Source organism: Juglans microcarpa x Juglans regia, chromosome 4D, assembly GCF_004785595.1.
Source record: "Juglans microcarpa x Juglans regia isolate MS1-56 chromosome 4D, Jm3101_v1.0, whole genome shotgun sequence".
Lineage (NCBI taxonomy): Eukaryota > Viridiplantae > Streptophyta > Magnoliopsida > Fagales > Juglandaceae > Juglans > Juglans microcarpa x Juglans regia.
Window position 1 is genome coordinate 34800954 of NC_054600.1, and position 11792 is coordinate 34812745.

Consider the following 11792-nt stretch of genomic DNA (forward strand, 5'->3'; position numbering starts at 1 on the left):
TTCATATGTCTTCCTAAGGAAGCCTCATGAGTCATACGTTCCCGTTCCCCCCCCCCTTTCTTCTTCCTTCTCCAGTTCTTCTTCTTCTTCCTTCTCCCTTCTCTCTCGCGTCTCCCGTCCCAGTGACTGAACCATCCCTTCTCTCTCGCGTCTTCCGTCCTAGTGCCAGCGTGCCGCCGTTCCTCGTTGCTCCTCTATTCAGCTTCCACCTACGGTGAGCCCTAAATTTATGAGCCCTAAATTTAATTCAAGCACGTCTCTTATGAATTGGAGCCAGCAGTTGTGATTCTTGTGAATTGGTTGTATTGAATATTCAATATAGTCCCAACACGACGCTCAAAACCCTGAATTTTACATTGTATTGCAGACTTGCGCTCGAGCGAGGTGTCGAGCGCAAGTCGAGCACACGTTGTATTGAACATTGGCTCGAGCGCCACGTCGAGCGAACCTCTCTGGATGGGTTCTGCTCGAGCGCCACGTCGAGCGCAAGTCGAGCAAACCTCTCTGGATGGGTTCTGCTCAAGCGCCACGTCGAGCGCATTTCGAGCGAACCTCTCTGGATGGATTATGCTCGAGCGCTATGTCGAGCGCACGTCGAGCGAACCTCTCTGGATGGGTTCTGCTCGACTTGAGCAGCTCGAGCGCCACGTCGAGCGCATTTCGAGCGAACCTCTCTGGATGGATTCTGCTCGAGCGCCATGTCGAGCGCACGTCGAGCGAACCTCTCTGGATGGATTCTGCTCGAGCGCCATGTCGAGCGCATTTCGAGCGAACCTCTCTGGATGGATGCTGCTCGAGCGCCATGTCGAGCGCACGTCGAGCGAACCTCTCTGGATGGATTCTGCTCGAGCGCCATGTCGAGCGCATTTCGAGCGAACCTCTCTGGATGGGTTTTGCTCGAGTGTCACGTCGAGCACACGTCGAGCGAACCTCTCTGGATGGGTTCCGCTCGAGCGAACGTCGAGCGCACGTCGAGCGAGCCTCTCTGGATGGGTTCCGCTGAGTCGAGCGCAAGTCAACCGAACCTTGATGTAATAATACATCGATACAATAATATATTATGATACAATAATACATGTCCTATTGTATAATACAATAGCCTAGTTTATTTTTAAACTAATTTTTTGCTTCTAATTTAATTTTTTCAGCTTCATTGATTGTGATATGGATCCTAGACATAGTGGAGATGATCGTCCACAAAGGAATGTGGCGGATGCCAATGCTACAACTCCTACACCGGTGGGTACTTCCACCCCTAGAGCCACATCTAGGGCAGCTACATCTAGAGCAGCTACATCTAGAGTAGCTACATCTTGTGCGAGTAGTCGACTCCCACTCCCAGTTGATATAGAGGATGAGGATATGTTCAACGAAGAGGAGGAGATGCCCATTGAGCAAGATCAACCACCACGACCTTCTAAAAAGAGGTCATGGACATGAGAGCATTTCACCAAAATTTCTGGTGAAATTGCGAACCCAGTAGCAAGATGCCATTACTGTGGATCACTTTGTGGATGCCATTCGAAGAAGCAAGGTACCAGTGTGTTAATAGCACATCTAAATGGTTGTCAACGATATAAGATAGCGAAGGGATTGCAAGCCACTGATCAGACCAACCTCAGTTACCAAACTTCTACAGCCACTGATGGTACACAGACTAAGAAATTGGTCATCCCTCAATACAGTGAGAAGATGTTGAGGGACATGCTTGCAGAGATGATAATTACTGATGAGATGCCATTTACCACAGTCGAGAAAAGAGGCTTTCGAAAGTTTCTAAATTTTGTTGAGCCACGATTTCCCATTCCATCACGGTATACAGTGATGCGAGATTGTATGAAGAGGCATGCGAAGGACAAGGAGGAGATGAGGAAGATGTTTATTACCACTGGCCAGAGAGTGTCTTTTACGACTGACATATGGACTTCCATACAGAACGTCTGCTACATGTGTATTACAGCACACTACATTGACAGTGAGTGGATTTTGCATAAAAAAATTATTGGTTTTAAAGAAATTGTGGATCATAAAGGTGCATCCATTGGGGCGAAGATGGATGATTGTTTAAAGGACTGGGGAATTTGAAAAGTGCTGTGTATTACAGTTGACAATGCCAGTGCGAATGAAACAGCAATTGATTGGTTTAAGCGGAACACGACGGTGAGAGATGATGTCATTCGGGCCCACGAGTTTATTCACGTTCGATGTTGTGCTCATATCATTAACCTCATAGTTGTTGAGGGATTAAAAGAGGTTCATGATTCCATAACCCGAGTCCGCAACATTGTACGATATGTGAGGGGTTCCCCTCAAAGGCTTGCCAAGTTTAAGGCAATAGCAGAAGATCTGAAGATTGAATGTTCTAGTATGCTGTGCTTGGACGTTCCGACTCGATGGAATTCTACATACATGATGTTGGATGTGGCACAGAAGTACCAAAAAGCATTCGAGCGGATGGAGGTCGAGGATGGGGGCCTGAGGTATGCTTTGTTGGAGCCAGCAGAACAGGGGCTCAGTGCGCCGGACGCACATGATTGGACCAGTGTGAGTTATTTTGTTGAATTTTTAAGAACTTTTTATGAGATAACCATGCGGCTATCTGGATCCAAATATACGACTGCGAACTCATTTTTCAACGAGCTCTCGGAGCTTCACTTCCAGTTGGAAAATAGTTGTACTGACTCTGCTGGATTGTTATCTGCTATGGCTACGACGATGAAGATCAAATATGATAAATATTTGGGAATATTGAGAAGATAAATAGATTGCTATTTGTGGCTGTGATCCTTGACCCCCGAGTTAAGTTGGCCGTTCTAGAATTTTGGGTAAATTCCGTCCTCGGGGCAGTGAAGGCTGCAGAGTTTATTAAATTGCTAAAAAGTGATGTTGATGACTTATATCATCACTACAGTACTAGTACTCAGCCTTCATCCGCAGTTGGTAGCTCCTCACATTCGAGGCCGACAGGATTGACAGTTTCCTCAGGTGATACTGACCCATCTGTAGGGGTTAGAGGCAATCGTATTATACAGCAGTATCATCAACTCATGTCAACAAGGAATATTATGCATTGTATATCTGAGGTTGAACGATATTTTATGGAAGCTGTCGAGGCACCTAGTGATGTATTTCAGTTATTAACTTGGTGAAAAGTTAATTCCCCCAAGTATCCAGTCCTTTCCCGCGTGGCCCGAGATGTGCTAGCCATTCCTGTCACTACAGTTGCCTCAGAGTCGGCATTTAGCACTGGAGGTCGCGTGTTGGATGCTTATCGGAGTTCATTGTCACCGTCAACCGTGGAGGCCCTCGTTTGCACACAGAATTGAATAAGTGAAACGCCTATTGGACTAGATACCGTTGGCGTTGATGCCGAGAGCTATAGACTTGAATCGGGTAAGTTTATATGCTTTTAAATGATGATTTAATTATTTTTAATGTTTCTAACTTCTAATTTTTATGATTTTATAGATCTAATTGTGAACCCTAACATAATTACCGATGATTGAGAGTCTGGAACGGACACTACTTGAGAGTTGGGATGGAGTTGGGAGAACCTCCTTTCTTGGTAAGAATCAAATTATTCTTTTACCGTATTCAATTTTTTATTATCAATTTTTTTTATCTATTGATTGCTACTTTCTATCTTCATTTCAGGCATGACCAATGGAACAAAAATTATTTGACTGAAATCCGTGTTTAATCGAATTGTAGTTATATTTCAAATTATAGTCATATTGTTATTACGTTAATAATGAGACTGTTATAACTTATGGCTACATTATACATGTTATTTACTTTTTAAACTATTTATATAGTTATATTTATGTAGTCATATCCCGAGCAAAGACGTGAGATAAGTACTCTTTATTCTATAATTTCTATTAGTACTTATTCATCCTCTCTCAAACGTTTAGAATTTATTATCCAACTGAAATTAATCGAATTATAGAAATTCGTACCATCATTCTTTTTTATAAAATTTTAAATTTATGTAATTTTCAACTCATGAGTCATGAGCACTTTTAATGCTAAATTTCAGGCGGACATAAAACAAATTAAAGATATAATCAAAATTCAGTAACAAAATCAGAACGAATATTTAAATTATTGAAAACTCTTGAATAAACCAAATATTTGTAGATCGTTTCACTTTTTAAAAAAATATATATGTTGCTCACTATCTGAAACGAAATTGAACAATAAAATTTAAATAATAATAAAAAAAAACAAAATTTTGTGAGGAATTCGGAAATTTTGTTCGGAGTCGGAGCTCCGACCTTCGTTCGGAGTTCCGATCGGAGTTCGGGGCTCCGACCTCTGGTCGGAGTTCCGATCGGAGTTCGGATCTCCGACCTTCGTTCGGAGTTCCGATCGGAGTTCGGAGCTCCGACCTCCGATCGGAATCAGACTCCGACTACCTTCGGAGTCGGAGTCGGAGGGAAAATCCGACTCCGACTTGAGTCGGAGTCGGAGGTCGAAAATGACAACTCCGACTCCGGAGTCGGAGCCCACCGGTTATTTTGTCTAAAAGATCATACTGGATTTTTTTCATTTTTTATTGTATATACGTGCAAATAATATTTCATTACATTTTCTTTGCCGACAAACGCGTATAGTGTGTTTTCCATGGTCAAGGCCCCGGGCATCGTTGACTTGTTAAGAGCATGTCGTTTTTAGAATCGAAACTCCAAGAAGCTGCGTTAAGCTAACAACCCACTCTTTCTGATCAGTGTCTTATGCGTTCTCCATTTTCTTTCTTAAGAGGCTCTTCTCAAGACCAATAGTGGGACAAAAATGGCAGGGAGCGGAGTGTTTGCAGATATCATAGAGGGTGATGTTTACAAGTACTACTCTGATGGTGAGTGGAAGAACTCAACTTCCGGGAAATCTGTGCCAATCATCAACCCCACCACCCGCAAGACCCAGTTCAAAGTCCAAGGTAACCCCATAATTCCACCCCCTCCCCTCCCCCCTTCTCCAGCAAGCTACAACCCACTTCCTATTTCACTTGAATTCCAGGAATTCTTGTTCTTTTGTTTATATCTCGTTTCTATTTGGATATTGTTGTGGGTTTTTATCTTAGTTATTGATTTAATTACTAGTTTATTCAAATAACACGTGGTGTGAAGTCAAGTAGGTTACTATTTTCAGAATCGTTCTTTGTATCTCTTTTTTGTTTGTTACTGTGCTAGAAAATGTATGCTTTTACAATTATAAAATCATTCTCCGAGTTAATTTGATTTTGGGGAACTCATGTGTTTCACTGTTTCTGTTAGCATAATCTAGAAACTAAAAAAAATTGGCTTTTTTTCTCATAGATTTAATTGCATAAAAAAATCAAGATAAGCCCAACCTTGGAGCAAACAAGATAAAACCAGATTATAGAGCAAGATTTGAAAAGTGACAGTCAACAAATTTGAGTTTATTTAAGTTTCAACAGTTTTTTTTTTCATCCATTTGAACTCATTTCGATATTTCTTTTAGCCTATTTGATAGGTGCAATTTCTGAATGCATGAAGATCTTTCGAACTGGAATCCAAATGAAGCCTTAAGATCAATGAGTTTGAAGTTTCATGTATGCATTAATTGCGGCGTCATCAATTCTGATCAATATATTACAAGCAGATTCTGTACTTATATTAAATTGATGGATTACTAAAAAAGCTACTGAGTTGAAAAATTTAAATGATACGTTTTTCTTGAATTAAATCCAAACAGCTTGCACTCAAGAGGAGGTGAACAAAGTCCTAGACGCGGCAAAATCAGCACAAAAATCATGGGTAAAGACCCCGCTATGGAAAAGGGCAGAATTACTTCACAAAGCCGCGGCAATTTTAAAAGAGCACAAAGTGCCAATAGCAGAGTGTCTCGTCAAAGAGATTGCTAAACCGGCTAAGGATGCGGTCACTGAAGTATGTGGGATGAAAAGTTTTCCTTTCTTTGTGTAATATATGGGAAATTCAGTTCCTTATATCTTGACTAAGTAATTCAATTTGATGATTTTGAAGTAATTTTCTTGCCTTTAAAAGAGTTTATGGCATTATGGTTTTAGCATTTGGGAGTATCATGCTTGCTGTCTAAAGCCAATGTTAATATGTTTTTGTACTTTGAGAAGTTCAAATGCTAACCAAATATGGCCCGAGATTTTATTGCTTTCTAGTGCTGGATAGGTACTTTGGATATCCTTACTAAACATGATTGGATTATAATTGGGTTTTGATTTTTTTCCCTGGTATGATGAAGGTTGTTAGGTCTGGGGATTTGGTGTCATACTGTGCTGAAGAAGGGGTGAGGATTCTGGGAGAAGGCAAGTTCCTGGTTTCCGATAGTTTTCCTGGCAATGAGAGGACCAAATATTGCCTCACCTCAAAGGTGATTTAACTTAATTTTTTTAAGGCGCTCAGTTGTTGTGTAGGTGCCTTGCAACTGCACCCTGTGTTGATTTTATTATGTTAGTGATTAGCACATTACTTATGTTTTGGCTGGCGGTTTTGTTGATAGGGCCCCTTCAGGGACATTTTTTTTGTTTGTCCTGACATGATATGGCTTTTTCTCCAAGGGTTTCTTACTTTTATTCGTCAGGGAACTTTAAAATATGTAAGGTATATCCAGAGAATCATTGACCAGTGACGGCATTATGTATTTGCAAACCCTTCAAACTACACAATATAATCATAGTATCAAATTCTTCTGTTTTTATTGCCAAAAAATATTAATTAAGTGGTAGCAAAATGCCATAGGGATGCTTCTCTAAAATAATAGTCAAAATCAGACTGATTTAGTTAAGAATTCAAAGAATATTCTTTGGCTGACTACTTATAAAAAAAAAAAAATTTTTTTGGCTGACAGAAACTGAAAAATTAAGGCTATCTTACATATTTATGTATGTACCTATCCATAAATGCATGGGTGCATGGATGCTTGATAGAGAGCTTAATTTAAAGGAAAAAGAAAAAAAAAAAAACCAAGATTTTACAATAAATGAACTACCACATAATGGGTGAAGAAGTTGGAGAGTCGACAATCTAAAGCCAAGTAAATTATGGTGATGAGTTTATGTCTCAAGGTGGTGAGTAATTACTGGCCATCTAGAATAGATGAAGCAATGTATGGCCATATATACAACCAAGTAGTTCTTGCATGGATTTATTTATCTTCCATTTAGTCACTCTTTTATGCAATTCAATGTGTGCCAAAGTTACTCGTAACTTCTACAAGCCACCTGTTCCTTATTCATGGTTCATGATGAGCAAAATCAAGATTTACTTTGAGAAGTCAACTCTTTTATGAGATCATACTGTAAAATCCAGCCTCACAAAAAACATTTCTGGTTGACCATTCAGTTGATTTTTGCTTTAATAACCTTAAAAGTGTTGGATGTTTGGGGTGAAAACTATATGTGAATTTAGAATTGGAGATTGAGTTGAACATTAGACGAGTACCGTAACAGAAATGAAGCATCAAGACAGACTAGGCCAAACAACGTAAGACAATCTTCCTCTGCCACTTCTTATGTGACGAATAAAGAAGGATGTGGTCAAATATTTTGGATTTCTTCAATTGTGCATGAGTTCCTATGTGTTATGACAGTGATTCAAACTACAATTAGTGAAAATTTGTTCTCTCGCTTATTTATCCTGTTTTTATTAGATGAGTAACTTGGGCTTGCAACTATATGCAGGTTCCACTTGGGGTGGTTTTAGCCATCCCACCCTTCAACTATCCTGTCAATCTGGCTGTTTCCAAAATTGCTCCTGCTCTTATTGCTGGAAACTCTCTTGTACTGAAGCCCCAACCCAGGTATGGAATTAATGTTTGATGCCCATTTTCTTCCACCACCTTCAATCATACATAAAGTTTCCAGTGTGGCTGAAACTTTGATATTCCAATAATATCACCACACAAATGGACTTCTATTTTGTTTAAGTAGCTTTACAAACCAAGTTGTTCTGATAAGCTTATGCTATTGCTTGTAGGGTGCTGTAGCCGCACTCCACATGGTGCATTGCTTTCAATTGGCTGGCTTTCCCAAAGGCCTTATTAGCTGTGTTACGGGGAAAGGTTCTGAAATTGGTGACTTCCTTACAATGCATCCTGGGGTCAACTGTATAAGGTGATTTTTTGGTCATCATAAGATATTTGTGTTCCATCAGTTTCTCGTTTCTTATCCTTCCTGATTGTAAACCTTTTTCCTCCTTTCTAGTTGTTTAGCATCAAAACTTGGAGATATGCATCTTTAGATCAAGTAGGACGCAGAACCAGTATAAGTAAGCTATTAGAAAATTTGTGTTGACTTTTTGGTCAAATGGCTTGTGCATCCCTTCATAACCAATCACGCAACTTGTCCAATTGGGGATTTAAACTAACTCTGAACAAATAGGATGTAGAATCATACATTTGCATGTCGAGTAAGTTCTACCTAACAAGCATCCTCCTCAGCTTCACAGGTGGAGACACTGGAATGGCAATTTCAAAGAAAGCAGGCATGATTCCTCTTCAGATGGAACTAGGTGGTAAAGATGCATGCATCATTCTTGAAGATGCGGATTTGGATTTGGCAGCAGTTAATATCATAAAGGGAGGCTTCTCTTACAGGTAAAGGAAAAATATATGGAACTGCTAACTGGACTCAATTCAACCTAATTGTCCATATCATCAACAAGTCTTGAATTGGCATTAGTTTTGCTTTAAGAATATTTAATCAGAAATTCACATGCATCATCTTACAATTGTCCATGTCATGAATTGAAAAAACGAGTTTAGAGCAGATGCAGAACCTCCCTTTCAACGAAAATCACCCCCCCACCCCCCAAAACTCTATTATGTTCCTTAACTAAAGATAGAATGACATTGCATCCAAAATGAATGGCTTTCTGGCACATCATTCACCCTTGCACTGTCGGCAAGGATGCAATGGCTTTCTTCCCTGCAGTCTATGCAAATAATTTCCTGTTAATTCTTGGTATCTCTCATGGAAAATAATTTATAAATCACAACCCCATCACTATGAGTGCTTTTGGTTTTACATGGCTCTATCTGCAGTTCACGCTCATGTCTCATAATTTGTGTGCTGTTATCTAAATCAGTGGTCAAAGATGTACGGCTGTAAAGGTTGTCCTGGTCATGGAATCTGTTGCTGACATTCTTGTCGAGAAAGTTAAATCTAAAGTAGCAAAATTAACCGTTGGGCCACCTGAGGATGACTGTGATATTACTCCAGTCGTTACGGAGTCCTCTGCTAACTTTATCGAAGGCTTAGTAATGGATGCAAAGCAAAAAGGAGCAACATTCTGCCAGGAGTACAAAAGAGAGGGAAACCTCATATGGCCGTTGCTGTTAGATAATGTTCGACCTGATATGAGGATTGCGTGGGAGGAGCCATTTGGTCCAGTTTTGCCTGTCATCCGTATAAACTCTATTGAAGAAGGAATCCATCATTGCAATGCTAGCAATTTTGGTCTACAGGTATTTTCTAAAAACTTCTCATTCCAGCTTGTCCAACTTTTCTTCATCACAAGTCATACAGTTGTTTTCAGGTTTTTGTGAATAGAAATTATTGACAGTGCCCATCTGGATTTTAATTCTCATCGAGTTTCAGTTTATTTATTTTTTCTTTTATAAGTGGCTATTCAAAACTTTTAACAGCTTTAGTTTTTAAAACCTCCGCACCAAGTTTTTAGTTTGCCCGATTCCGGAATTCCTTATAAGCCGATATACAATTGCAGGGTTGTGTTTTTACAAGAGACATAAACAAAGCAATTTTGATCAGCGATGCAATGGAGACAGGAACTGTTCAGATCAATTCGGCACCAGCTCGTGGACCAGATCATTTTCCTTTTCAGGTGCATTATCTTTCCATGTTATGGACTTTCCTGATATATGGGGAAATTTCTTACTATATTCACATCCCTATGAGTTAGTAAGCAGATGGGGAAGCATCCAGCATAGTTGCCAATATGTGCTTTCACCATTTATTGGCATTACGTAGGGGTTCATATGATAATGATAATGATAAGGGTATTGACTTCCTTTCCTCCTAACGCAAATGATCTTATCTGTAGTTTATATTTTGCGTGGCTGGGATTAGTATGCATGACTATGAGTAAATCCCTTTTGAATCCCACGAGAGCATCATTATCTTAAAAGATTTGACTGACACTGCTTTGTTACAGGGTCTGAAGGACAGTGGAATTGGTTCGCAAGGAATCACCAACAGTATAAATATGATGACAAAGGTCAAGACCACCGTAATCAACTTGCCCTCGCCTTCTTATGCTATTGGTTAATATGCCCTGCCCTGTAAGGATATAAATAATAATAATAAATTACATGTAAATATGAGAAAAACAGTGGAGCAAACTTGGCTGGCTTGTAAAAGAGACTAGTTTATTGTGGTGGGTCTCCTCTCTTCTCTTGAGTAGCAAAAGCTGCCATATAAATAAATCTATGTCACTGCTTGTAAAATAGAACAAAAAGAAGAGTGTTTCTGGGATATTTGGCACAAAATTAACAACAGCTTCATATGCCTCCTTTAATATTATGCTTGCATTTTCCTTAAAATGAAATTTAACTTTACAAAATGAATAGGCAAGCATTTAAGAGTATGATTACTTTCACAACATTCAAATTATTCATCAAACAAAGCGCACCTATTACTTTTCAAAATCTGTGTCCACGATGATAAGGGTTGCATTAATTACATAAAATTAAATTATTTCATTTTATCTTATATAATCATTACAATTTTATTAAATTTTTATATAAAATATAATAAATAATTTAATTTTTTAATTTTTTAAATAAAAATAATATTATAACGATATTTTATTTAATATTTAACAAAACATTTTATCTTATTTGAACCACAAAAATGAGGTTTAAAAGTACGTGACGTGTCACTACATAGTATTTTGATATTTTCTTTTGAATATAGGTACTAACCAGGGTCTCGTGTAATTCCCATATTTGGTCTTTTCTTTTTTATTTTTTTAAGAAAATATGAGTATGTTTAGATAAAGAATGAGATGAGATGATTTTATATAAAAGTTAGAAATTGAATAAAATATTATTAAAATATTATTTGTATTTCGTGTGTATCTCACCGGTGGCTTTAAAAAACCTCGTGAATTGACTTGGGTTACAGGTGTGGTTTTGGCTGTATTGACCGCATCTTTTGGTGTGACTGGTTATTCCTTACCTTGGGATCAAATTGGTTATTGGGCAGTAAAAATTGTAACAGGTGTACCGGAAGCTATTCCTGTAATAGGATCGCCTTTGGTAGAGTTATTACGTGGAAGTGCTAGTGTAGGACAATCCACTCTGACTCGTTTTTATAGTTTACACACTTTTGTATTACCTCTGCTTACTGCCGTATTTATGTTAATGCACTTCCCAATGATACGTAAGCAAGGCATTTCTGGTCCTTTATAGAGAATAAAGAATATAATATAGATCATAGATATTTGTAATCAGTCATTTATCACTTCACTCAGGGTAGGAACAATAGGATTTCATTGCTATAAATATGGATTATTGAAAAGAATAAAACATGTATTTGGATATTTCCCTTCAACCCCACAAAATTGTATTATTTCTTTGACACTAATGGTTGAAGTGAATTCTCCGAAGAGAAAATGGATTATGGGAGTGTGTGACTTGAACTATTGATTAGTCCGTGCAGATATATTCCTTATCTGCCACATTTGTTTGAATTCACAACTAAATGTGTCTTTGTTCCAACCACCGTGTAAGAGCCCCATACAGAGGATAGGCTGGTTCACTTGAAGAGAATC

The 11792-nt window shown here is 38.7% G+C and overlaps 1 protein-coding gene across 1 annotated transcript; it reads left to right on the forward strand.

Annotated features, from left to right (window-relative positions):
- The first annotated feature begins 4684 nt into the window (after positions 1 to 4684).
- Positions 4685 to 10442, forward strand: LOC121259390 (NADP-dependent glyceraldehyde-3-phosphate dehydrogenase-like). The gene is made up of 9 exons (XM_041160959.1): positions 4685 to 4939; positions 5719 to 5912; positions 6244 to 6372; positions 7682 to 7813; positions 7977 to 8113; positions 8440 to 8595; positions 9087 to 9465; positions 9726 to 9842; positions 10173 to 10442. Exons 1-9 carry the CDS (start codon positions 4795 to 4797, stop codon positions 10284 to 10286), a joined length of 1503 nt encoding a protein of 500 aa, XP_041016893.1. The 5' UTR covers positions 4685 to 4794; the 3' UTR covers positions 10287 to 10442.
- The last annotated feature ends 1350 nt before the right edge of the window (positions 10443 to 11792 follow it).